The sequence below is a fragment of the Aegilops tauschii genome, chromosome 4 (assembly GCF_002575655.3).
Source record: "Aegilops tauschii subsp. strangulata cultivar AL8/78 chromosome 4, Aet v6.0, whole genome shotgun sequence".
Classification (NCBI taxonomy): domain Eukaryota; kingdom Viridiplantae; phylum Streptophyta; class Magnoliopsida; order Poales; family Poaceae; genus Aegilops; species Aegilops tauschii.
The window spans coordinates 72,487,053-72,514,902 of record NC_053038.3 but is presented as its reverse complement, the minus strand read 5'-3'; the positions used below and the strand labels follow the sequence as shown (position 1 = coordinate 72,514,902).

General features: G+C 43.8%; 2 protein-coding genes across 4 annotated transcripts; both read left to right on the top strand.

The window, feature by feature from the left end:
* Positions 1–12,073: 12,073 nt before the first annotated feature.
* Positions 12,074–18,472, top strand: LOC109759213 (protein-tyrosine-phosphatase PTP1). 3 transcript variants are annotated; one of them, XM_020318039.4, is made up of 9 exons: positions 12,074–12,735; positions 14,303–14,396; positions 14,491–14,573; positions 14,649–14,783; positions 16,218–16,340; positions 17,056–17,198; positions 17,291–17,432; positions 17,790–17,874; positions 18,024–18,472. In XM_020318039.4, exons 1-8 carry the CDS (start codon positions 12,637–12,639, stop codon positions 17,859–17,861), a joined length of 891 nt encoding a protein of 296 aa, XP_020173628.1. In that variant the 5' UTR covers positions 12,074–12,636; the 3' UTR covers positions 17,862–17,874; positions 18,024–18,472. The 3 variants fall into 3 exon arrangements, 2 of the variants coding, with proteins under 2 accessions (XP_020173628.1, XP_020173627.1); XM_020318038.4 differs by having other exon boundaries at positions 12,156–12,735; positions 17,790–17,895; XR_002232023.4 differs by having other exon boundaries at positions 12,178–12,735; positions 17,790–17,918.
* Positions 18,473–21,270: 2,798 nt separating this feature from the next.
* Positions 21,271–25,264, top strand: LOC109759216 (protein PSK SIMULATOR 1-like). The gene is made up of 10 exons (XM_020318041.4): positions 21,271–21,470; positions 22,001–22,379; positions 22,747–23,057; positions 23,168–23,351; positions 23,462–23,650; positions 23,771–23,941; positions 24,209–24,325; positions 24,407–24,483; positions 24,618–24,656; positions 24,760–25,264. The coding sequence occupies exons 1-10, from the start codon at positions 21,391–21,393 to the stop codon at positions 25,058–25,060; spliced, it is 1,848 nt and encodes a 615-aa protein (XP_020173630.2). The 5' UTR covers positions 21,271–21,390; the 3' UTR covers positions 25,061–25,264.
* The last annotated feature ends 2,586 nt before the right edge of the window (positions 25,265–27,850 follow it).

Genomic DNA, 27,850 nt, shown 5'->3' with positions numbered 1-27,850 from the left:
TTGGTTAGTGATCCATCAGTGACCCCCACCTTGTCCTTGTTGCCCCCGCTTCATCATTGAAGACCCGATAAACAAGATCGAAGACCAGGCCCCGGCACCGCACATCACTTTCCCCTTAGTTGCTCGACACTACTGGGTTACTATCGAGTGCCGAGGGTGAGACCTCTACAGCACTTCTGATGTTAACCCTGTAGTGTAGCTATTCGGTCGTGGTCATCGAGGGTGATTCCGCCTTAACCACTTCCGATACGACTCTGTCGTGCCACCCCTCAAGTGTGAACCTCGGGGGTGGTTCCTCTTACGTTCACCTTGATGATTACATCGAGTGGAATTCACCGGGGGTGATTCCTCGGGTTTTCCCCTTGATGTTTGGACACACAGTTACTATGGTTACTATGACTTTACACTGAACCATGTTACTAAAGACGGGTCGGCCCTGAGGGGTACCCGCGCGAGCTTAATTGCGAGTGATGTGGAGTCGGGTTGACCTGGAAGGTGCCCGCGAGATAATTACGAGGCGTGGCCGGGCATTCCTAGTCCTTGCCGCAAGTCCTCGAGACGGGGCGACGGGGTCACATCTTTCGTGAGTCTCTGCTTGTTACCGCGCGTTCCTAATCCTCTACGATTTGGATATTTGATCCAAGGGGCCTCTGGCCTGATAGCACTAACCATCACGTGGGCATAGTATGGGCGTTCTGCGTCGTATGCATTAGCCGAAGCTTAATAGACGTCAAGCGACTGAGCGGCGCGCGCCGGGTTGGACTGGTAAGCTCCTACCTTTTTAAGGAGGTAGCTAGGTCTGCTCACCGGCCGCCCACGCAACGTGCAGGAGTTCCCGGGGCGATGGCCCATGACCCCTGGGGGCATAGGTTTAGTCTGGCGTGCTTGACCTCTCTATTAAGCCTAGGTCGGGTTGCGGCGTATTGTTTGGCCGAGGCCGGGCATGACCCAGGAAAGTGTGTCCGGCCGGAGTTAATCGAGCGTGGTGGGTAAGTTGGTGCACCCCTACAGGGAAGAAAACATCTATCGATAGCCTGTCCTATGGTAACGGGCACTTGGAGTTGTATCCCGATCGATACAACTAGAACTGGATACTTGTGATGAGACTTGTATATGAGATGATAACTGGATAGTGTGGCTCTGGGATTGCTTTATCGCAGGGAGTCGAGAAAGGATCTCTGGCCGAGGTTGATAACACTTCTACTACTTTACTTTATGCTACTCTACTCCCTCTTGTTGCTGCAAGATGGTGGTTTCCAGAAGTTGCTAGTCTTCGATAGGCTAGGCTTTCCCCTCTATTCTGGCATTTCTGCAACCCAGTCCACATATACAGCCTCTCTTTGTTAATGTTGCATATGTAGTGTAGATCCTTGCTTGCGAGTACTTTGGATGAGTACTCACGGTTGCTTTGCTTCCTATTTTTTCACCTCTTTCCATTCTTCTCGGATGTCGCAACTAGATGGTGGAGCCCAGGATCCAGACGCCACCTTCGACGATGACTGCTACTACCCCGAGGGTGCCTACCACCACGTGGAGACCGCCGACGACCAGGAGTAGTTAGGAGGCTCCCAGGCAGGAGGCCTTGCCTTTTCGATCGATGTTGCTTTTGTGCTAGCCTTCTTAAGGCAGACTTGTCTAACTGATGTCTGTACTCAGATATTGTTGCTTCCGCTGACTCTTGTGTATTCGAGCATATGTATTCGAGCCCTCGAGGCCCCTGGCTTGTAATATAAAGCTTGTATTATTTTAATTTGTGTCTAGAGTTGTGTTGTGATATCTTCCCGTGAGTCCTTGATCTTGATCGTACACATTTGCGTGCATGATTAGTGTACGATTGAATCGAGTGCGTCACATGGGTGAACAAATTACTGCCGAGTAATTGATAGAAAAGCGCAAAGTTATGACGATATCTAAGGCAATGATCATGAATATAGGCATCACGTCCGTGTCAAGTAGACCGAAACGATTCTGCATCTACTACTATTACTCCACACATCGACCGACTCCTGCCTGCATCTAGAGTATTAAATTCATGAAGAACAGAGTAACACATTAAGTAAGATGACATGATGTAGAGGAATTAACTCAAGCAATACGATGAAAACCCCATCTTTTTATCCTCGATGCCATACAATATGTGCCTTGCTGCCCCTACTGTCACTGGGAAAGGACACCGCAAGATTGAACCCAAAGCTAAGCACTTCTCCCACTGCAAGAAAAATCAATCTAGTTGGCCAAACCAGACCGATAGTTCGAAGAGAATTACAAAGATATCAAATCATGCGTATAAGAATTCAGAGAAGATTCAAATAATATTCATAGATAAGCTGATCATAAATCCACAATTCATAGGATCTCGGCAAACACACGCAAAAAAGTATTACATCGAATAGATCTCCAAGATCATCGAGGAGAACATGGTATTGAGAATCAAAGAGAGAGAAGAAGCCATCTAGCTACTAGCTATTGACCCGTAGGTCTGTGGTAAACTACTTATGCTTCATCAAAAGGGCAATAAAGTTGATGTAGAAGCCCTCCGTGATCGAATCCCCCTCCAACAGGGTGCCAGAAAAGGTCCCTAGATGGGGTCTCACGGGTATAGAAGGTTGCGGCGGTGGAAAAGTGTTTTCATGGATGCCTCTGGTGGTTTGGGGATATATGGGAATATATAGGTGAATGAATTAGGTCAGGAGGGTCATGGGGGGGCCACAAGGGTGGGGGCGCGCCCTACCCCCTGGGTGCGCCCTCCGTCCATGTGGCGTCTCGTGGCTCCTCCGACTTCATCTCCAAGTCTGCTGGTTGTCTTCTGGTCCAAGAAAAATCATCGCGAATGTTTCATTCCGTTTGGAATCCGTTTGGTATTCCTTTTCTGCGAAACTCAAAAACAAGGAAAAAACAGGAACTGACACTGGGCTCTAGGTTAATAGGTTAGTCCCCAAAATAATATAAAATAGCATATTAATGCATATAAAACATCCTAAACAGATAATATAATAGTATGGAACAATCAAAAATTATAGATACGTTGGAGACGTATCAGCGTACAATTGTCGTAGGGCTCTGAGAATCAATTTTTTCATTAATTTCTTCACACCTAGATGGTTAGTCTTCATTTATTGAAGAAAAACGTTACTACGTGTGTTGCACATCTAAGTCATCAATTTTGTGGAAGTATTAGGATGTGTGTCCTTTCAAAGAACACGATTCTAAGATATTTAGCTCACACCGCAGCTAAATCTCTTCTCATCCAAGGGCTTTGTGAAGATATCTGCCAGCTGATCTTCAGTCTTTACATGGTCGATGGAGATGTCACCCTTCAACACATGATCTCGAAGAAAATGATGATGAATCTAGATGTGCTTAGTCTTCGAGTGCTGAACTGGGTTGTGAGCAATCTTGATGGCACTCTCATTGTCGTAGTAGAGTGGCACATTCTTCATGTTGATGCCAGAGTCCTTGAGGGTTTGCTTCATCCACATCAATTGAGCACAGCAAGAACCAGCAGCAATGTACTCAGCTTCAGCAAGAGAGAGTGATACGTAGTTCTGCTTCTTCGAGGACCACCATACTAAGGATCGTCTGAGGAAATGACATGTGCCTGATGTTGACTTGCGATCCACCCGATCACCAACATAGTCAGAGTCAGAATATCCAATGAGATCAAAAGCCGAGCCCTTGGGATACCATGATCCAAGTGTTGAGTGTGAGCTAGATATCGAAGAATATGTTTCACAGCCTTATGGTGTGATTCCTTCGGTGTAGCTTGAAAACGGGCACACATGCAAACACTAAGCATAATATCTGGCCTAGATGCACATAGATACAATAAAGAGTCAATCATGGAGCGGTATACCTTTTGATTGAAGTCTTTACCATTTTCATCGGTGCATAGCTGGCCATTAGTGGGCATTGGGATTTTGACGCCTTTGCAATCTTGCATGCCGAATTTCCTTAGCACATCCTTGAGGTATTTCTCTTGATATATGAAGATGCCATTGCGTTGTCGACAAATTTGAAGACCTAAGAAGAATTTCAGTTCTCCCATCAGAGACATTTGATATTCCTCACTCATCATATAGGCAAATTCGTCACTGTAACGTTGGTTAGCACAGCCAAAGATAATATCATCAACATATATCTGGCACACGAATAATTCATCATCATATGTTTTGGTGAAAAGAGTTGGGTCAAGTGAACCGGGTTTGAAGCCTTTCTTCAAGAGGAATTCCTTTAGTGTATCATACCACGCCCGAGGGGCCTGCTTGAGGCCATAGAGGGCCTTATTGAGTCTGAAGACTTTGTTAGGATGCTTAGGATCTTCAAAACCTGGTGGTTGAGCAACATATACTTCTTTCTCAAGCTTACCATTGAGAAATACACTTTTCACATCCATTTGATATAAGATGATATTATGATGGTTAGCATAAGCAAGCAATATGCAAATAGCCTCAAGTCTAGCAACAGGTGCAAAAGTTTCATCAAAATCAATTCCTTCAACCTATGTGTAGCCCTGAGCTACAAGACGAGCCTTATTCCTCACCACTAGGCCATTTTCGTCTTGCTTGTCGCGGTAGATCCACTTAGTACCGATGATATTGTGCTTGCGAGGATCTGGTCGCTTGACAAGTTCCCACACATTGTTGAGCTCGAATTGATGTAATTCCTCTTGCATAGCTTGAATCCACTCAGGCTCCAGAAATGCCTCATCAACTTTGGTGGGCTCTGTGATAGAGACAAAAGCGAAGTGCCCACAAAAGTTAGACAAATGTGAAGCTTTTGAGTGTGTGAGAGGACCTGGTGCGTTGATGTCGTAGATGATTCTCTCAATATGCACTTCACTTGCAATGCGAGGATGAGCAGGTTGACGACTTTGATTGGGATGAGCATTTTCTTCAGTGAGATTTTCTCCAAATGCACCAGCATAATTTTCTTCACGTTCTGGAATAACTTCTTCAGCAGATTCTTCAGTAGGTATGACATCCTCAGTAGCCTTGAACTTGATGGATTCCTCAGGAGACATTTCATCTAGCACAGTAGGTAGGTGCTCTCTTTGCGAGCCGTTAGTTTCATCGAACCGCACATCTACAGTTTCAACAACCTTGTTGTGATAGGTGTTGAAGACTTTGTAGGTGTGCGAGTCCTTTCCGTAACCAAGCATAAAACCTTCATGTGCTTCCGGTGCAAATTTATAATTATGACGAGGATCTCTAATCCAACATTTAGCACCGAAGCCTTTGAAATAACTCACATTGGGCTTCTTGTCAGTGAGGAGTTCATATGAGGTATTCTTGAAGAATTTGTGAAGATATACCATGTTGATGATGTGGCAAGCAGTATCAATAGCCTCAGGCCAGAAGCGACGAGGTGTCTTGTATTCATCAAGCATAGTGCGAGCCATCTCAACAAGAGTCATGTTCTTGCGCTCCACGACGTCATTCTGCTGAGGAGTGTATGGGGCAGATAACTCATGAGTAATACCAAGTTCATCAAGATAGTCATCAAGACCAGTATTCTTGAACTCGGTCCCATTGTCACTCCTGATGTGCTTGATCTCCACACCGAAATTCATCGAGGCCCTTGAGGAAAATCGTTTGAAGACTTCCTGCACTTCAGTTTTGTACATAATGATATGCACCCAGGTGTAACGAGAATAATCATCAACAATAACAAAGCCATGTAGAGATGTTGCATTTGTTAGTGTGGCATAATGAGTAGGGCCAAAAAGGTCCATGTGAAGCAATTCAAAAGGACGAGTGGTAGTCATGATAGTCTTCGAGGGGTGCTTGGCTCTGGTCATCTTTCCAGCCTAACAAGCCCCACAAAGATGATCTTTGAGGAATTTGACACCCTCGATGCCAATGACGTGCTTCTTCTTCACAAGCGTGTGCAAGTTCCTCATGCCAGCATGACCGAGTCGATGATGCCATAGCCAGCCTTCTGAAGCTTTTGCAAGTAGACACGTGGCATGCTGTGGTCCTGTAGAGAAATCAACAATATACAAGTCTCCTCTCCTAAAGCCTTCGAAGACTTTGGAATTGTCAGATTCCATGAGGACAATGCAGCGATATTTGCCAAAGACGACAACCATATCAAGATCACAAAGCATTGAGACAGACATGAGGTTGAATCCAAGTGACTCGACAAGCATAACTTTGTACATGTGTCGATCCTTTGAGATAGCAACCCTACCTAGACCCAATACCCTGCTTTTTTCCTTTATCAGTGTAGGTGATATGCTTCAGATGCGATGGAGATAGTACAGAGTCCATTAGTAGATTCTTGTCACCACTCATGTGATTTATGCATCCACTGTCGAGGGCCCACTCAGTTGCTTTCGGTTGATCATCCTGCAGATGAATTAGTGTATCTTACGAACTCTTATACTTCAGAGTGAAGAATATGACATCAGATTCATCAGACGAAATTTCATCAAATAATACAACACATATATATAGCAGCATGAGGACATGAGAAATGAGTGAATCATTTCTTCATGATTAGCATGCGTCCTTTCAAGCATTCTCAAGTCTCTAGCAAATTCTTCAGACGTTCAAGTTCGTCTGGAGACCTGACCCTGCATAAGAGATTAGTTCTTTTTCTTCACCACCCACATCTGGAGGGGTGGCAAAGAATTCATCATTCTGCGAGCTCCATAAGAGAAAGTTGGCATTGAAGCCAGTGCACTTCGTTTCACAGAAGAGGGGTTAGAGTATGCATATGAATAAGCTGAGAAATTCTTCGAGGACTTATGAACATAATGATTTGAGGAATAATGCACATATTCATAACTCTTAGATTTCCCCCGCGAAACAGAAGCATTAGCACGATGATGTTCATATGAGGAATTTGATCCATGTGAGGAATTTGGTCCATATGAGGACTTGGATCCGTATGAAGACTTTGGTCCATATGAAGAATTTGATCTGGGGTTCCTATTCTTCACAGGTGGTGTCATGAGGACATTCACCTGAAGACTTTCAAGGCACTTTTTGGGAACCCAGATTTTCTTCATAGGGGGACCGTTCTTGTAGTTAGTTCCAACATATCTAGCAAATACTTCACCATTCTGATTTTTGAACAACTTATAATTGGAGTCAAATGACTCATCAGATGAATATGAAGATTCACATGTAAAGCCAGATAAAGTGGATGGATCTACGGGAGGTCCTTTCGCAGCAACCCATGAGGTTTTGGGATACTGCTCAGGTTTCTAGTAGGTCCCATCAGCATTGAGTTTCCTCTCAAAGGCAATACCCTCTTTCCTAGGGTTCCTGTTCAAGATCTGCTTTTTGAGCACATCACACAGTGCTTGATGCCCTTTGATGCTTTTGTACATGCCTGTCACATACAATTCCTTCAACCCTGCATTATCGTCAGTGATACTTATGGTATCCTCAAATGAGGAATTTGTGACCACATAAATAGTTGAAGAATTTGCAGCAATAGAAGTGTTTGAACTTTCAGGTGAAGAATTAGCATATTCACGTTCAATGCATTTCAAACATGGTGGAATGAATTCTTCCTGAGCGGAACTGATCTATTGAGCAAGCAAAGAACCATTCTCCTTCTGAAGGTCTTCATGACTCACCCTTAGTTTCTCAAGATCTTGCTTTCGTTGAAGAAATTCATAAGAGAGCTTCTCATGATCGGCTAAGAGAGTTTCATGACGACCTTGAAGGTTATCGAACTTAGACTATGGTCCTTGAAGATTATCAGTCAGAGTTTGTGTTCGATCCATTTCCTCACCCAACAGGTCATCGCTTTTGTATAGCAAATTTTGAACACTTTCCAAGGTTTTTTGTTGTTTCACGGCATTATTAGCAAGTTTGGAATAGCTAGGTTTGAGATTTTCATCAAATTCATTCCTCGCCTGAGTCAGAGGAGGGATATTTTAGTACCTTGGCACCTTTTGCCATGAAGCAATATGTGGGAGTGAAGTCATCGTTGCCATCGTCGGTAGTGTTGGAGTCGACATTTTCTTCACAGTTGAAGATGGACTTGCTGATGAAAGCAGTAGCGAGAGCTAGGCTCACCACACCAGAGTCCGACTCCTCAGATGCCTCCTCTTCCTCATTTTCTTCAGATTCAGCTTCAGAATCCATTTCCTTGCCAATGAATGTCCGAGCCTTTTTGGAGCTGCTCTTCTTGTAAAATGAAGACTTTGAAGGTTTCGATGATGAGGACTTCAAAGATTTCTTCTTTTTCTTCGAGTCGTCTGAACTGTCATCCTTGTACTTCTTCTTCTTTGATTCTTTTGCCCACTGAGGACAATCTGTTATGTAGTGACCAGGCTTATTGCATTTGTCGCAAGTCCTTTTCTTGTAGTCGTGGGATGAAGAGTCCGATCTCAAGTCATCACCTCTTGAAGATTTTCCAAATCGGCCACACCTTGAGAACTTCTGGAATTTCTTCACGAGCATTGCTAGCTCCTGACTTAGTTCTTCAGGATCACCAAGGCTGCTGTCAGAATCTTCCCCTTCAGATGAGGAAACTGCCTTGGCCTTTAGCGTGCGTGATCTTCCATGGCTTGGCCCGTAGAGGTCTCTTTTCTCGGCTAGTTGGAATTCATGAGTGTTCAGTCTTTCAAGGATATCAATAGGATTAAGTGACTTGTAGTCTCCACGTTCTTGAATCATCAGTGCTAGAGTGTCAAATGAGGAATCAAGTGATCTCAACAATTTCTTCACCACCTCATGGTCGCTGATGTTAGTGGCACCAAGTGCTTGCAGCTCATTGGAGATGTCCGTGAGGCAGTCGAAGGTTTGCTGAACATTTTCGTTGTCGAGTCTTTTGAAGCGGTTGAAGAGATTGCGAAGAACGTCAACTCGAGAGTCACGTTGAGTTGAGACTCCTTCGTTGACCTTGGACAGCCTATCCCAGATAAGCTTTGCAGTCTCCAAAGCACTCACTCTGCCATACTCTTCTTTGCTTAGATGGCCACATATGATATTCTTCGCTTGAGAGTCGAGTTGCTTGAATCTCTTCACATCAGCAGCGTTCACAGAAGGAGTGATGGACTGACGGAGGGAACGCCATTTTCCACAACGTACCAGTGATCGTTGTCAATTGCCTCAAGATGCATGCACATCTTATTCTTCCAGTAGGGGTAGTCCATCCCGTCAAAGGTAGGACACCCAGCTGAGACCTTGATCATGTCTGCAGTCGACATAACTAAAACTCTAGGTGGTTAAACCAAAATTACACAGAACAATGAAGTACCTTGCTCTGATACCAATTGAAAGTGCGTTATATCGACTAGAGGGGGGGTGAATAGGCAATTTTTATGAATTCGTCATAGAGGAAATACAACTTAAAGAATTTGCTAAGTGATGAACTACAAGCAGCGGAATAAGTACTCAGGTGCATGCATAACAAGACAGTAGCATGGTCATCATGATGAAATAAAACATACACAAAGCACAGGTAGCGTGTAAACAGGATAAGCAGGCAGAAGACAAGATGACTGAAGAAATAGGATTGAGGAAATTGAGAAAGTCTTCAGTCAAAGTCTTCAAACAATAACGATCAAGTACATAGCAAGTATGCGATGAAATGAAAGAGTTGAGCAAATAGAACCAGTAGCTCGGTGAAGACAATGATTTGGTAGACCAGTTCCAACTGTTGTGACAGTTGTACGTCTGGTTAGAGCGGCCAGGTATTTAAACCAAAGGACACATAGTCCCGGACACACAGTCCTTACCGTAGTCTCCTTGAGCTAAGGTCACACAGACCTCGCCCAATCACTTGTGGTAAGTCTTCAAGGTGACTTCCAAACCTTCACAGATTGGTCACTCGGCGATCCACAATTCCTCTTGGATGCTCTAGACCTTGACGCCTAACCGTCTAGAAGATGCACAGTCTTCAAAGGTAACAAGAGTCGGTTCCACACAGGAACAATCTCTTCAGTGATACTCAATCACTTTAGGTTTTAGGTGTTTGGGTTTTTCCTCACTTGATGAATTTCGCTCAAAGTCCTCGGAGGATGGGATGCTCTCAATGACAAGTGTCAGTTTCTCTCGGAGCAGCCAACCAGCTAGTGGTTGTAGGGGCGGCTATCTATAGCCGGGGAGCAGCCCGACATGATAAGACATAAATGCCCTGCAATGATATGACCGTTAGGTGGATAAGATATTTGGGATAGCTAGCGCATAACACAACGACGGTCGGAAATTTGAGCTCTCAAATTCCTCAGGGCTATCATGTTCCTCACTTGTAGGTAATCTGCACTGCGAATTCCTAACTCCTCAGTCAGAACATATTCCTCAGAGAACAGAAGATCTTCGTCTCTGTCACTAAAAAAATTGACTGAATTGTATGAGATTTCTAATGGCTTCACTCGAAAGGATTGGGTAGGAGTAGGCTTTGAGATGAGCATCACTTGGAAATATTTCCTTAGTTTTACCTCGACCCCCTTTAACAGTACGGTGTTTCCTATGACTCAAGAAAGAGAAAAAAAACTACAAAAACAAAAGTCTTCATGCTTCATAATCCTCGCATCAGTATCAAAGTCTTCAAGGTCACACCAATTTCCTCATTTTCAAAGTCTTCAAGAAAACCAAAGTCTTCAAATGAACACATTCATTTTTAGGGGTCGACTTTCTTCAGAAATATCAAACTCCTCAGAGACTTATAGAGCCTGTATACACTCACAAACACATCAGTTCCTTAACCTATAAGTCTTCAATACACCAAAATCACTAAGTGGCACTAGATGCACTTGAAAACAGAAACTTACGGCGGCGGAAAAGTATTTTTGGTATGCCCTCTGGTCTACGGGGAATATTTGGGTACTTATAGAAGAAAAAATAGGGTTGGAAGTGCCACGGGGGCCCACAAGCTTGGAGGGCGCCGTTATCCGATGGGCCGAAAGCTCTTCCTCAGGATTGTGAATTCCATCCAGGAGTTCGACAACTACTTCATTTGCAAGAAGGATTGCACCGGCGCACTTGGATTCTCCTCACTCCAGAAGTGCACGACAACTATGAGGATGCTTGCATACGGAGCTCCCGGTGATATACTGAAAGACTATGGACGCATGGCTGAGTCCACCACCATTGAGTGTTTGTACAAGTTCTCAGGACAGTGGTGGCAGTGGTTGGACCACAATACTTGCGATCACCCAATGCTGAAGATACAACTCGGATCCTAGCACATAATGCAACAAGAGGATTTCCTGAGATGCTTGGAAGCATCAACTGCATGGGCATGGAAAAACTGTCCATTTGCTTGGCAGGGGATGTACAAAGGCGCCAAAGGAGCTTGCAGTGTGATACTTGAGGCAGTGGCCACACATGACCTCTGGATTTGGCACTCCTTCTTTGGTATGCCAAGAACTCACAATGACATCAATGTACTGCAGTGCTTGAATGTCTTTGCCAAGCTTGTTGAAGGTCATGCTCCTCCGGTGAACTTCGAGCTCAATGGGCGCACTACAACAAGGGATACTACCTAGTAGATGGCATCTATCCGAGATGGTCCACATTTGTGAAGACTATCTCAAACCCTGTGCCAGGAGGCAAGAACTCCTACTTTGCCAAGCGCCAGGAGTCTTGCATGAAGGATGTTGAGCGGGCATTTGGTGTGCTCCAATCTCGATTTGCTGTTGTCCGGTACCCCGCTTTGACCTGGTCGAAAGATCAAATGTGGGAAGTCATGACTTGCCGTGTCATCTTGCACAACATGATCATTGAGAACGAGTAGGAAGAGACAGTGTTCGATATTGAACCATATTACAGGCAGGGTCATCTTGCCCAAATTGATCACCAGCTACCGGCATCATGGGCTGCATTCCTTAATATGCGTCAGGAGATCCGAGACCTACAGGTGCATCAAGAACTGCAACATGATCTGGTGGAGCATCTATGGAGGCTCAAGGACAATGCCTAGTTCGATGTGTGATGAGCTATGAGTTTTAATTCATGTTTGAATTACGAGTTTGCTTCGTTGAATTATTTAATTTGTATTGATTTCTGTGATGAACGATATGATAAAAATTTGTTTTTTGGGTCAGCTGGGAACCCGAGTCTTACCGCCGGTTGGGCGTTAAGCGGTGCTATTCAAAGCCTCTCGGGCCGAAAGGCTGGAGATGCTCTAACCCACCCTGACGAGCAGTTTGATCCCTGGTAAAGCACGGGCGCTAAACTAGTGGATTTCATCAGCATTTCAAAATCCGTCTCGCCATCTTCTTCCCTGCGAAAACCCCCTCCGCCGGCGGCCCGCATCACCGCGTCCGCCATTCCCACCCTCCACCTCCCCCTCCCTTTCCCCGAACAACCAGACCCCACTTGCACCGTGGCGGCATCAGCATTCTCTCCTCCCCAAGTCAAGTCTTCTCAAAAAACCCCAATCCAACCACCGGCCAGGGCGGAAACCGTCGCACTTTATTTATACCCGGCCACGCGCTCCACCACGGCGACCCCGACGGCTCCCCCCTCCCCTCCGCCCGCTCCTAGCTCTAAGCGCCGCCGGAAGACTGACCCCGCCGCCGGAGCCACGGGGAACTCGCCGCTGCGCGGCGGCGGGAGAGGCCGCTCGCCGGCCTCCTCCGCCCCGCGCCGCTCTTCGCCTGGGCTTACAGGGCCGCAGGGAGGGTTTGACCCGCTCGACCCCAACGCGGATCCGCCGGCCCGGGTCCTGATGCCGGATCAGGTGAAGCACTGCAAGACGGCGCTCAAGGTGCTCGACAAAACGCTCAAGAAGCCGGCCGCAATATTTGACGACTTTAGAGGCCTTCCGGTAGGAAATCTTTCCTGGTCACCCCCTATTTGTGCAAGTCCGGCGAGGCATGGCCAAGTTAATATCACCAACATTTTCTTTGCTTTGCGAAATCAGGACACACCATCTTTTTTCCCTTGTTTCCTTTTTTTTTGGCAAAAATAAGAAGAGTGACATTAGGTAGAATCTTTTTAGTTTTGCAATCATAGAAGTGAGTTGTGAATGATGGAGGATGTGGTTTTATGTATAGTGGTTACCCTTAGTGCCATGTGATCTTCACATTGTTGCTTCCAAGTGAAGCGTCATGGTGGGCGATAGCTGTACAGCCAGATAGAATTGTGCTGGTTATGATTAAGGGAAAATAGAGATTATTTCTAAAGCTACATTTTAACATGTGGATTCTCTTGGCAACTGGGATTGAAGTCCATTTTGGGTTGCCAAAATTATACTCTTGAGGAGTTATGCTGCTAGCTCCAGAATACCGCGTCAACATCAGCACTCAGGAAATAAAACTACAATCTCCTCTCATGGCATTGCCTCTCCCTTGGACCAATCCTACCATTGGCCTTAGTATGTACTCCCTCCGTTTGTTTTTATAAGACGTTTCAGACAGTTTGCTTTGTACTGTTTTGGACAGTGTCTGAATGTCTAAAACGGCTTATAAAAGTGAACAGAGGTAGTATTTGTTTTCACGCGCTTACCTGAGATGGACTTAACCTCAGCGAAGTAGCTGAGTATTCTCTTTGAGGAAAATAGCTCACATTTTTCGATCTTCTAGGCCACCAGGAAAAGGTAGTATTGCTGGAGTTGGTGTTCTTTCTAATTTATAATATGGTAGTATTTATCTGTCATCTCTAGTGCTGTGTTGGTTGCCTTCGGATATCTTATGTGAAACTTTAAGCTCCCTGACGATATTCTGTCATCTGTAATGCTGTGCTTGTTGCCTTCGGATATTTTATGTGACACTTTAAGCTACCTGATGATGTTTGGGACAACTTTGTCCATTCTACTGCTTGTGTGAATCTTAATCACATCCAAGTTATCCATTTTCTACCGTTTTAGTAACTTCTAACCTAATTAGCTCACTCTCTGTTTCCAAGTCTAATCTCTAAAGATTATCAATTACACGCTGAAATCTTAATCCGTAGTTTTCTCTTCTTTTTTATGACAATCAATATATTGATAACGATTAAAAGGATATGCATTCTCAATGGGACTGTCACCATATCAAATGTGTATTCTCAAATGCCCGTCGTCGTATCAAATGCTGTATGAACTATGAACAAGTGAATTATCTGCCCTTAGCATCTTGCTCAACTTTTTGTAAGAAAAAAAACATGGGTATGGAAATTGTATCACGATACCATTCAGTTCTAACCTCGTGGTACCACACTAGCTCGTCCACATTCAGTTCAATGCAACTGAAAGAAACAATTCAGATATATGTGTTGACTGGGGACAGCTGATCCTGGACTAATTATTTTTTCAATTGTACATATAAGAAATATTTTGAAATTGGCTGTTATAAGAATTAAGGAATGTTTTTTCCTAAGCAAATCATGCAACTATTGATTCACAATTATTTCAGGCCATAAGAACATCGCTCCAGTTGGCTCAGAAGTTTACTGTGGCTCGAAGTCCTGCTAATAGGGAAAGGAACCGCTACACTGATGTCTTGCCATGTGAGCATCATTAACTTGTGGGGGCAGTCATGCATATTCTGCAATTCCACCATGTGAATAAATTATTTGATTTAACTCGACCTTTGTTATTTAGTTGATGAAACCAGGATAAAGCTACAGTCCTCAACAGGCAATCAGACTTCAAGTAATGATTACATCAATGCAAGCCTTATAAAGGTAAGAAATAGCATATTTCCTGCCGTTTTCTTTCTTTCTGATCCTAATTGGCACTGTTGGATATAAAATCTGCAGTATGATGACAAAGATCAGACAAAGTTCATTTCTACTCAAGGTCCGCTAGTGAATACATTCGAAGACTTTTGGCAGATGGTCTTTGAGAACAGCTGTCCTGTAATTGTCATGCTCACTAAATTTGACATTGTTAAGGTATGAATAACAAACACTTGTGACTTGCATGTTTCATTGAGTTGGCCTAATGTTCAGTTTTCAGTTTCTCGTCTTCCATGATTTTAGCACAACCTTACTCCACATGTTTGCCTACAGTGTTGAGTTATTTTATTAATCGTTAAATCCTATCAACAGCGACTAGTAGGACATGAGAACATTCAAATAGAATGGAGCATAAGCGTCACTAGAATCTATTTATTGAACTGACGTGATAGTTGCTCAGTCCACTGCTTGCTTCTCTTCGTGAAAAAGCTTTTTCTTTGACTGGAATCAGCAAAGTTCCCGAAACCAAATTTCTCAGTAAAGACTAGATTCTCTTTCGGATCCGCCCTGAAAGGAGAAGAACAACCTTCTTCCAGTATTCTTAGCTTACTGTACGTCCTGCCTGATTGGTGCTGACTGACTGTTCTTGCACGATCAGTATGGGAAATGAACAGAGAAGCTGGATAGGACTGTGTTCTTCAATATGTAAATGGCCATTTTTGATCAAAAAATGACTTCGTTTTTCCATTTATAATGTCACCTGTCTATGGACAAGGCTTTTTTGCTTAGTATATTTGAAGGACGCTAAATGCTCAACAATTGTTGCATTTGTATATGGATGTGTTGCATGCACGCTTTTCAGCTTGTCATATGTACTTCCTCCGTCCGGGATTAAAGGGCAGGCAGACCACCATACGCCATCCGTATTTGTTAGGCCATTGCTTTTATAGTGCCTTTTTTCTCTCGCAATCTATTGCTGGTCCCGCGAGATGATTGGACATGCAGGCTAGGTGAGAGAAATAGACTGCTGCATGCATGCTATTGATTGGGGTATGCAAGCAGGAGATAGAACACATGCAGGAGATTGAAGGACTACGCAATTAAGACGACTGAGTTCCTTGATCCTGGAGAATTGACCGTCCGCTCCAATAAACCTGGCCGTCGTAGGGAGTATTTGAAACTTAATTCGATAGGGCGACACTGTACCTACATTTTTTAGCGTGTTACATATGGGTCTCCTGTGTAATTCAGAACATGGAATGCAACTGGGTTTCTTTCCTTTTCTTAGAATAAACAAGGGGTGCCTGCCCCTCAGATTTTGTCTTTATTTTGTCCAAAACATGGTTATTTGGTTTCTGTCTTTTCCTCCTTCCTGTATAATGCACCCATGATTCCCCTAGCGGGAGAGATGAATGGAGAGAGTGAGAGGTTTGGTTCCTTTTTATCCAATCATTTACCATTCTGAGGCCGTGATTTAGACATTTCGGTTCATACATTGACATGTTAATACATGACTCCTGGAATAATACTTTCGGCTTTGGTACCATCATGGTTTTCTGGGATTCTTAATCTTGTAGACACAGTTTGTAGTTTTAACTTTCTCCTTTGGTAAAATCCTATCAAATATTATTTACATTGAAATAATGGCAGTGTGATGAGTATCTTCCACTGAGCAAGGGGCAAGGAGACTATGGAAGATTGAACATTAAAATCATGGAGACCAGACAAGATGGGGAATTAACATTGCGCAGTGTGAAGGTGCAACATAACGAGGTAAAGATGTGTAAAACCAATGTTGCTTCTGTGTCTAAATAAAGTGTGAAGATATGCTGTACGAGTGAAGGACTATTTGTTCCATATTTTCATATACTACTGTATGCCATTGCTCTTGTTCATCAACGATGCATACACTTAAGTTTTAGTACCTTTGCAGGCTTCATTAACAGTACATAATACTTCCATTAGAAGTAAAAAGGGCAGCCCGGTGCATGTAGCTCCTGCTTGCGCAAGGTCCGGGGAAGGGTCCATTAGAAGTAGCTTGAAGTAATTCACATGTGATGTAAAGGCCCTTGCGTATATTCCACCAGATATATTGCCGGGTACTTTTTCATTCATTTAGGATGCTCATGCTTACGCTCTAGTGGTAGTGAAGATTTCAGTTCAGCATTGATCCATCACAGGCTATCACAAAGTGTCCTGGTCGCAGTGTGATGGATGGATTACCCTTTCCAGCACTACTTGATGTAGCATTGCTAAGTGAGGTCTCAAGACAACCACCATATACATGTTAGCTTACACCACTGGTGAATATTTATCATATTGCTACAAATGCTGAACATCCGTAGTTTGCAACATTTACTTATTTTCTTCCATGAATGGCTTTTTATGCATCTTGCATTGCCCCTTTGTGTATGCTTCATACCTCTTTCACCCATATTACTTGTCTTCGTGTTTGTACTGCCCCAACTTATAATTCTTTATTTTGCAGTCAGATAGAGTGCATACTGTTCTCCACATCCAGCACTCCACTTGGCCTGACCATGGTGTGCCAGATGACAGCAGTACTGTACGGAAGATTCTAAAAAGATTATATTACATTCCTAAAGAGCACCCAGTTGTTGCACATTGCAGGTTTGTTTCAAATTAATGGCATGATTCCTTTTTCACCCTTGCGGCCTTGCCCACATTCAAATAATATTGCATTCCTTTTCTGGTTTCTGCAGTGCAGGCATTGGGAGAACTGGTGCTTACATCACAATCCATAATACAGTAGAGAGGATATTACGTGGTGAACAAGCTGCTACAAATCTTGTGGAAACTGTCGGGAAGTTTAGATCCCAGAGACCTGGCATGGTCCAAACAGAGGTACGATTGTGTTATTTATTTATTTCAGTTTTTAAATCAGTTATAGGATCCTCCCAGGTTATGGATCTTGATCCACAGCGAGATGATTGCGGTAGAGTAAGGTCCGAAGACCAGGATATGGCTGGCGACAGGGCCTGTCTCTGATGTGGAAGAGAGGCTCTGAGACTTGTTGTAGAACTTTGTTTATTGACTGCTTGAACTAAAAGGTTACAATCCAGTTTGCCTAGCTATACTATGTGTCCAATCCAACTGGACTAGACTCAATTGGATGCATATGGGATAAACCGTGCAACACAAACTATTCCTTATCAACCAACTCAAACTCTCGTCTCTATAACTAACATCTTGGCTTTGCAGGAACAATACAAGTTCTGCTATCATGCAATTGCGGATGAGCTGAAAGATCTGATTAGGAATTCGAAGCGCTGAAGCATTTTCGGCGGTAAGCTTGATGCAGAAACATGTATGAAATACCACCGTGATAATGTCAGACTCTACATATTCTCATACATTCAAGAATTTGCAAACATATACTTGGTTTGCATTACATGAACCTCACATTTCTTCTCATTTCTTGTTGTCTCCCTGTAGGGGTAATTGTGAGTCATATGTAACGGCCTGACGTATCTGACCATCTATCACCTTCTCACTTCCTCAATTTGTTAAGCTTAGCCGACATCATTGTTGTATATCACGAAGACTGGAATTCGAATTTCAGCCGGAAGCTCTCGGAGACACTTTCCTTTTTCTTTTCTGATCAGGATTTCACCAATTTGATCGTGTCGGCTGGCTCACATCCAGAATCACGTGGGTACCCGCTATGCATTCACCTGCGTTGCTTCTCTTGCTGAATTGTTATGTGCTGAGGCCAGAAGGTTGACATATCAACTGGTGCATTACCACCTTAGCTTGCGTGGGTTGATGACAGATGTATGAACTCAGATGTCTACCAAAGTTTGACGCGGACGTATCTAGAAATGGAGATTGAAGCTGCATAAGCCATTCTATCTCCGTTTCTTGATACGCCTCTTGTTTGTTTCTGTCCAGTTCTTGATGCCGCTTCTGAAACTCAAGGCCAGAATCAAAGCATATGGCCGTCCATATTTGTATGTCCCGAGAAAAAAAAGACATGTAGGCTATCCCTGTTTCATTCACCAAAAGGGATAGCATTTTTATCCAGTGAGCCAAGTATCCCTGGATAATATGCCTACATTCTTGCCCGTGGATTCTCATGGGCGGACTATGGAGGCTGCATCTCATCAATAGGCCTGCTCATGAACACACGGAAGTTATTGCAACCAGAAAAACCAAGCCGGATGCGCCACTGACCAAACATCTATGAGCTCAGGATACAAAATTGCAAAATTCATCAAGGAAACAAGAACATATCTGGAGGGGAGATGTAAAATAATAGTCCCTGTTTTCATGCTAGATCACCGAAAAGATCTTACGTAAAACAGAATAAAATTTGAGAAATTCGAGTGGACATCTGTTCCAAACTTGGGAAATTTACAATTTTTTCACAATAATTTCAGAGCAAGTGGGTAAGTTCTCCAAGAACTAGGAAAAGAGTTGCTGATGCAGGGCCTTAACCAAATGAAGTTTAATGAAGCATCGAAGACGTAGAGCCGGCTTTTGCTAGGAGCAACAAGGCATGAGAACATGCTTCTGCGAGAACTAAAAGCTGCACTGTGATCCAATCTAGCGTGCCAATTTTAAACTTGGCAGTCACCTAAGCCCAAGCGTCATCGAGCAAGTTGAAGATTTAGTTAGTACTGATCCAAGCCGAGGAAACGTAAAAATTTAATCTAAATATACCCACTGTCCATTGCTCCAACGGCTGAGCAGAAGCTATAGCTTAAATAATGGTTGACAAGAAACAAAACTAGAGTACGAGCAGAAATTTTTCCAACACTTAATGTGCAAAAGGGAAAATAATTGTAATATTTGACTTTGGCTCATGTTATGAGGTGTCTGTCACGCGGTCTAGGGAACACAGATTTCTGAATTAGCCATTTAAACCCTTCTAAATGGACATCACAGATGTGTCAGTCAAAACAATTAACAAAAGCCGAAGACTATGGACTACGGGAGGACATGGGAATAATCCCCTTTGGATACCCCAACATAGTTTACTTCCTCGATATAGTTAATCATATCTAAGCTAGCACAGGTGCTCTCTAATTAGATAACAGGATCACACATGATACAAGTTGCATGGTGTGCATGTTACCTGCAGATATAAATACTCACAAGTCACAGGGTTCCATGCTTCGGAATAAAGGAATAAACCTTTGAGAGATCAGTTTTGTTTTGCTCTGCGTAATTTGATACTAATATTCGTCCTAGAGTAACGACATGATTTGGCGCGTTCAAAATGTTGTATGTATTATGTTTCTCTTGAAATAAAAATGTTGTATTATGCTCAGGTTCAGTCGAGTCAACTACTGCTCTGACGCCATGCTGAGTTATGTGATGAAATATTGATGTGATATAGTACTGCTGTAACATAATCGTATGTACTTCATATGACAAAACGGGGTACAAATCTGGTACGATCATTTCATACGGCAACGACTTCTCGCCTATGTTTTTTCTAGGACTTAAAATGGGCTGGTTCACCGCAAGAAAACCTAACCATCGGCTCAGTTTGCCAACCCCCCCTTGCCTGATTCCATGCAAGTTACAAATCAAATGCTGATGTGTCATGTATCATATTAAAGCCATAACACGTACGAAGAGTACCACTTTTTGAGAGGAAACACCTCGGCACACAATGACGTGCAAATAATTTGGTACCAAGCCGAAGCTATGTGATCCAATGTCGCTGTGATGCATCATATTTAAGCCATACTGCTTTGCGTCGTACATGAATAGCGGTCCTCATTTTCATATGGCAATTTGCATGCATAAAAGGCTTCTCAATTTTCTTTCTAACTGCATGCCCACTGTTTTTTTTTTGCATGGAAACTGCATGCTCGTTGTCAACTTCATAGATGATGGTTTGTCGCAAAAAGAAAAAAAAACTTCATAGATGTGGCAATATATTGGATGGGTATGATTACATTTCATGATTTCAATGTCTTAATCTTAACCCCCACCCCCCCAAAAAAAGACCATTCCCGTACATAAATTCATGGACCATGGGTTAAAACACCATTCCCGTACATAAATTATTAAAATATATAGAGGGTTTGGTTAGGGCTTGTTAAGTTGGAAAACTGTGTATTTTGCACGAAAACTTTAAAATTAAGTGTCGTATTGGTACCATTGTGCATAATGTCAAACAAAAGAAGATAGGAGGAGGGCAAGGAGGTAAGCATGATTTTTGTCGATTCAGGTTAAAGAAACAAATACAATGACGAGAGTAGCTGAGGCAGAGGAAAAAAACTAAGAACCTAGCTTTTATATGGCATTGGCTTCTTTCTTGGGTTTACAATATCGGCACGGCCCATCCCAAGTTTGTCAATATTTTGGCCCAACTCCACCACCCGAGAATAATCTCGATGACCATCGAGCCAACGACCTTGCAGACCAAGCCAAATGAAGGACCATCTCTATTCTCAACAGATATAGCGTGGTGCGGTGGTAAGCTCTGAGAGTAGCAACGTTGCGGAAAACACTAACAACCTCTATTTTTTTACTCGGCATTGGCTTCTTGTGTTTTCACTATCGACAGGGCGCATCCCAAGCTTGTCACTATTTTGGCCCGACCCCACCATTCCAGGAGAACCTCGATGACCACCGAGCCAACGACCTTGCACACCAAGCCAAATGAAGGACCACACCTATCGTCAGCCAGATATAGCGTGATACGGTAGTAAGCTCTACCAACCATGCGAGCACGACTCCACCGACCAACCAAACCTTGGTGCCGCTGAATAAACTCATTCCATCGCGTGGATACCACTACCACCTCAACACCGCACTAAGATATGCAAGTGAAGGCATACATAAGATGAGACTACAATCAGGCAAAAAACCGAGTTCCCCCTCCCCGTGCATCGACGATGATCAGCCGTGTAAGGAATACAACGGGTAAGCCCCTTATCTCCAGTTCTTTGAATATCTTCTCCATGAGAGGGGACGGGAAAGGCATTTGGTATTGCATAATCATGAAGAATAGATTAGATAGAAATTGGCTAGGCCGGAATTATCATAATCCACCCCAAAGTCAAGCAGGCTGCCTAAAAGCTAACCAAACTAATCTACTCTAAAATAAAAGTTTACCAAAATTAGAATGGAGAGGAACGGATCTAGGAGTATGTGAGATGGTTTGTCTGATTTTTCTTCTGAAGTAAAAAAAGAGAATAGATCTGATTTGTGGGTTTTGACCATCTCGCCTTCCCACCTGGATGCACAAGTCAACCATTAAACTAAGAGCAAAATGCGCATCAAACCTGGATTCTTTACTTGTTTACTTAACGAGTAGACTTTCCTCCCCCCCACTTGCAAACTGCTATACATTAACGTCGTTCTTCGATTGTCCCCCCCATTTCCTGGTCATCTCCTTCGTGGATGTTCTTGTGTGGATCCCGTCATTGATTTCTCCCGATTCTTGCAATCAGAGCTTCTCGCACGATCATTTTGAATGGGCGTATTGGTGGATCTCCCCTAAAGACCGCGACTTGCCGCCGAAACTGTGGAGTTTTGAGTTCTTTCCTGATCGGATTGAGGAAGATGGGTTGGCTCTGCTGTTCGGGAAGGCTTGCGCTGGGATCCTTGTCGTCTTCGGATCAAGAAACCTCTGCTTGCCATGAGGAGGAGGGGGAGGAGAAGAAGAAGCAGCAGCAGCAGCAGCAGCCGCCGAAGTTGCAATCCGTTGGGATGGGAAATAAGCGGAGCAGGAAGACGGCGCCGGAGATCGCCGGCGAAGGCGGGAAGGGTGTTAGGCCGCCGCCGCTGGCCGCCAAGGAGACAACATTGTCTGACAAGGGGAAATCAAAGGCAAGTGGCCCGACATATTATTACTTCCTTGATGCTTGGTTTGTGTACTCCTGCTTGGATAGAAATCTTGTTTGAGCAATTGGTAGTTTTTGTAAAAATGGATTCCCCCCCACAAGAATTGGTGTTTTAGGGATAGATTTTTTCATCTAGGATTTTGATATAGTTGATGAATTTGTTAATAGGAGTGTGGTTGAAATTATGCTTATTTTTCTTGTCAAAAGCATATCTTCTGTTTGCCTATTGTTCGTGAAAACCATAGATTCCGTGGAAAATTATGGGTTATCTATATGATTAATCATGTAATGTGGATCAACCAAACCATTCTACTATAAAAGCCTCCTCTAATTTTGTCTCTTTGATCTTACAGGCATCACAAACAGACATGTTTTCCAGCAAAACCTTCAGAGCAGAATCAGGGAAGTCACCAGGGACTTCAAGTACCCCGAAAACCGCAGTTTCTCGCATCAGGTCCTGTATTGCTGCCAAAGAAACTAGGACAATAGAGATCATGGCCTTTGAGGTTGCCAACACAATTGGGAAGGGCTACAATCTGATGAAATTCCTCTCTGAACAAAGCATGAGGAACCTGAAGTCCGCGGTGCTTCAGTCCCAAGGCGTCCGATGCTTGGTTTCAGATGATTGCAACAAGTTGCTTGCTCTTGTCGGAGCCGAAAAAAGGTAGGCAGTGACATTTTCAAGCAACTTAATTTAACTAGCAGTGCTTCTCTTCCTTTCTGGTTGTACATTTGCTTATATGCATTTTTTGTTGGTCTAATTTATATATGCAGGGAGGAGTTTAAGGAGTTTGCTACAGATGTTGCTCGGTATGGAAACCTATGCAGAGATCCGAAATGGCACAACTTGGATCAGCATTTCTCGAGGTTGGAGTCTGAACCCACACATCAGAAATACTCTAAAGAAGCAGCAGCTTCCAGTATGCAGTATCTCATGGCGCTTGCGGAGCAGACAGTGGTCAGTTGACTCATTCATAGTTCATTATGCTTATGTCCTTGATAAATTTCCCTCCTCTAGAACCACTGGAATTCTGATGCGGTCGATGTCTTATATTTTCTGTTGCGCAGCAACTGTACCATGGAATGCGTCGGTTCGACATCTCCGAGGAGATATACAAGAAAAATTATCAAGAGCACATGGAAGGACAGGAGGACCAATTCTGTTCAATTCAATCTCTTTCGAACGCTGTGGAAATCGAAAGAAAATTCGTCAAGGACTTGAAGAAGCAAACACTTTGGATGAAGAAGATGGAACATGTAATGCTATACCTATGCTGGTGATTAAATTTCACTTTTACTAGTAATGATTTATGAAAAATACTCCATACTTCAATAAATGTCTTCAAGAAACTTATATTCCATACTGTTCTACTGCAGGTTGTGGAAAAACTTGTTTGCGTTGTACATTTCTTGCGGCTAGAGATAAAAAATGTCTTCAAGAAATACGAAGATGAATCAGTGGAAGTGAAAGGGACGATTCAGCTAACTTTAGGGTCTGCCGATCTCGCGCTGCATTATGCGAACATCATTTTCAAAATAAAGAGTTTGGTATGATCCTTCTCTATGTATTATCATGTCAAACACAGCTTATTGAGCCATTATTAAGGATAATGATCAAATGTAGTCGCAAACGACATAAACACATCATCAACATAATTAGTTCCGCCCATAGTGTACTCAGTGCAAATTTGTCTGCTAAGAACACACAATGACAAAGCATTGTTCCATTCTTTCAGACTTTCAGTTAATTTGATGCCCAACTTGGATGATCAAAGTTTGTCTTATTTGTTTCTGATCATGGCTTCTCATTACCAGGCATTATTTGTACCGTCGATTCCGAAAAGCGGCGTTGATTCATTGTACCAAGCGTTGCCTCCATGTGTCAGATCAGCCATACAAACCAAGTTGAAATGTCACGAGTACAAAGAAAAGGTAGCAACTGTTTTCTACAGATCAACTTGATAGGTTTTATCATGCTCATCATTTTCTGATCTTGGCATGTGCTTTCTTCAGAGGACAGTTGAACAGCTCACATATGACATGAACAAGACAATGAAATGGCTCTTGCCAATGGCAGAATCCACAATAAGGTACCGCAAAGACGCATACTCTTTGAACATACACAACAAATTCATCCAACCATCTCAACTAGTTTCTGCAAAAAAATTGCTGAATGAATGATCTGCTGACCTGATCATTTTATTTTCTCCATTCTGAACATCAGGGTGGGGCGTCGAATGCTTGGTGAATGGCAGGACCAAGGGTATAATAACAATGATCCTATTGTCTACATTCTCGTGCACTAGGTGTGCAACAAAAATTGAAATGTATGTTACTGATGATGCTGTCTCGTGAATTCTTAATAGGGAGCCCAACGGAACAAATGGCAGGAAGGCGCTCAAGATTCAGACGCTATACCATGCCGACAAGGAGAAGACCGAACACTACATTCTGGAGATGGTGCTGGCTCTCCACTATCTCGTATGTGCGATCAATGCGAGGCTCGACAAGTTCTTGAACAGTACTTCTGATCGGTCGGAGATGCAGGAGGCGAGCAATTCAGTTAGCACTAGCCATAGTGGACCGGCAAGCCCCTTTCACCATGGAAGGGATAGCCCCCGGATCCCCATATCAATGATAACTGTACAGGACAGTATACAGCGTTAGGTTCAGCTTCCAGGTTCAGGGCAGAAAATAAATGGGGGATCAGTAGGCCAATAACTGTTCCGCAACTCCGCCGGCGAGTCCGGTCCGAGGTTGCGGAGCGAGAGCGAGCGTCGTAGACGAAGTAGTCGAAGTATGCGAAAGTAAAATGACACAGAGAGATGGAGGAGACCAGCTTTATTAATCAATGATCAGGGATTACAATGATGGCTCTTCGTTGCTTTATATAGGGGGTAGGGGTCAAGGGATAAGTACCCACTTAACGTAAAGTGGGGGAAACGGGAGGGGCTAGCTCGTGCGATACGCACGAGGCCGCCGCCACCCCTCGGTGACCCCGGTTTCCCAACACTCCCCCTTGGGTAATTATCCGTATATCCATGCCTCAAAACTCCGAAAAACCCAGTGGGAAAAAATGTGGAGAAAGGGCACACGGTATACGTTGTTGTATTGCACGAATTGCCTCGTCAAAAACCTCGTGTGAGAAACATCAGGAAAACTCACTCAAGGGAAAAAGAGTACAATCCACTCAACCATCAAGTTGAGTACTCGATCATCAAGATTGAGATTTTAGCGACGAGTTTGTGAAGTTTCTCCCCCTGAACCTTGCATCTCTCTAAGTCTCATCATACCGATTCCACGCACACACCTCTCTAAGGTTGATGCCGGTAATGATTTAGTGAACATATCAGCAAGATTGTCACAGGACTTAGTATGCAAAACTCTCACCTCGTTCAACTGTTGCAGCTCATGTGCATAGAAGAACTTGGGACTAATATGCTTTGTGAGGTTACTCTTCACATAACCCATCTGGACTTGTGCAACACAAGCAGCATTATCTTCATAGATAATGGTAGGGGTTTGTACGGTGTTCAGCCCACATGTCTGCTGAATGTGGCCGATCATCCGCCGAAGCGATACACACTCTTTTGACGCTTCGAATAGTGCCATGATTTCCGAGTGGTTCGTGGAAGTCGACACAAGTGTTTGCTTGGACGATTTCCAGGAAAACGCAGTTCCACCACAAAGGAAAACATATCCAGTCTGCGATTTGCAATCATGCGGGTCCGACAGGTACCCAGCATCGGCATAGCCTATAATAGATAGGTCTTGATTCCTCTTATAAAATAGACCAAGATCTTTGGTCCCTTGCAGGTAACGGAAGACGTCCTTGACACCTTTCCAATGTCTTTTGGTAGGTTCAGAACTGTACCGAGCAAGCAAACTGACGGCGAAAGCAATGTCTGGCCGTGTACAATTTGCGAGGTACATGAGTGCTCCAACTGCACTCAGGTAAGGAACCTCTGGTCCCAGAGTTTCCTCCCCCTCTTCCTTTGGCCTGAACGGGTCCTTGTCTGGCTGTAAAGATCTTCCGACCATCGGGGTCTTAGAAGGATATGCCTTATCAAATCCAAATCTCTCCAACACCTTCTGGGTGTAGGCCGACTGGTGCAATAGAATCCCATCAGGGGAATGTTCAAGTTGCAGACCTAGACAGAACTTGGTTTTACCCAAATCCTTCATCTCGAATTCTGACATCAGGTAGGAACTCGCTTCCTCAATATCCTCAGGTGTACCGATTATGTTTAAATCGTCCACGTACACCGAGATTATACAGAATCCATCTTGGGATCGCCGTATAAAAACACATGGGCAATCTTTATTGCTCGTGTAGCCCTTCTCATGAAGGAAATCACTTAAGCGATTGTACCACATTCTACCGGACTATCTGAGTCCGTACAGTGCCTTTTGAAGTTGAACACTGTATAGACCCCTATTTGCTCTATCATGGTTCGGAACAGGGATACCTTCTGGAACCTTCATGTATATGTTCGAATCCAAGTTACCATATAGGTAAGCAGTGACAACATCCATTAGTTTCATTTTCAAGCCCATGTTTACTGCCATCGAGATCAAGTATCTAAAGGTAACTCCATCCATGACTGGGGAATAAGTCTCCTCAAAATCGACACCTGGTCGTTGAGTGAACCCTTGAGCAACGAGCCTTGCTTTGTACCGTACTACCTTATTACTTTCATCTCTCTTTCGAACAAAAACCCACCTATGGCCAACAGGGCGAATGTGGGGAGGAGTTCGACAAACTGGTCCGAACACCTTCCTTTTGTTGAGAGATAATAATTCGGCAGTAATTGCCCGCTGCCAATCTTTCCAATCCAACCTTTTCTTGCAATCAGCGAGCGTGTTAGGCTCAGGGTCAAGATCTATGATTGAGGCAGTTTTCGTAGCAAAGTTGATGTCGACAATCACCGTTCCTCGGTTCAGGGACTCCCCCGTATAAATATATGGCCATTTCGTCATGGAGCGCATCAGGCGCAAACACTTGCTCTACCAAATTTCCCATTATGGGAGCAAGGTCCTTTAGATTTCCCGCGCCGATGTGTGCGCTCACATCTCCGCTGGGTGTTTCCCCTATGGGAAAGTTTAAGTCCGGAATTTCGTGCACTGAATTTTCCGTACTTGTGCCAGGTCTCGACTGGCTCCCCGTTTCAATTTGGGGTACTTTGGCGACAGGCTGTGATAAATCTCTCTTATCCTTTTTCGTCGGGCGTCCCCGAGTACTTGGGATTTGAGAAGCCGGATTTCTCGTCCTTTTAGGCCTTTGGACGGGAGCGGGCATACCATCATTTTTCTTCGGTATTTCAACCCTTTCCGGTGCATTGCGCGCGTGCACATGCGATTTTGTCACAGTCTTTAAGTCACTAAAGTGGTCGGGCAGTTGATTTGCTAAAGACTGCAAATCTATTATCTTTTGGACTTCTCTCTCAGTCTCAGCAG

What these genes read in the sequence shown, in the direction of transcription:
- LOC109759213 (XM_020318039.4), top strand. Translation starts at nt 12,637, where the DNA reads ATGCCGGATCAGGTGAAGCACTGCAAGACGGCGCTCAAGGTGCTCGAC. An exon ending in ACGACTTTAGAGGCCTTCCG is followed by an intron (nt 12,736 to 14,302) that starts GTAGGAAATCTT and finishes CAATTATTTCAG; the next exon opens with GCCATAAGAACATCGCTCCA. An exon ending in CTGGCATGGTCCAAACAGAG is followed by an intron (nt 17,433 to 17,789) that starts GTACGATTGTGT and finishes TTGGCTTTGCAG; the next exon opens with GAACAATACAAGTTCTGCTA.
- LOC109759216 (XM_020318041.4), top strand. Translation starts at nt 21,391, where the DNA reads ATGAGACTACAATCAGGCAAAAAACCGAGTTCCCCCTCCCCGTGCATC. An exon ending in CTTGTCGGAGCCGAAAAAAG is followed by an intron (nt 23,058 to 23,167) that starts GTAGGCAGTGAC and finishes TTATATATGCAG; the next exon opens with GGAGGAGTTTAAGGAGTTTG. An exon ending in ATGGCAGAATCCACAATAAG is followed by an intron (nt 24,484 to 24,617) that starts GTACCGCAAAGA and finishes TCTGAACATCAG; the next exon opens with GGTGGGGCGTCGAATGCTTG.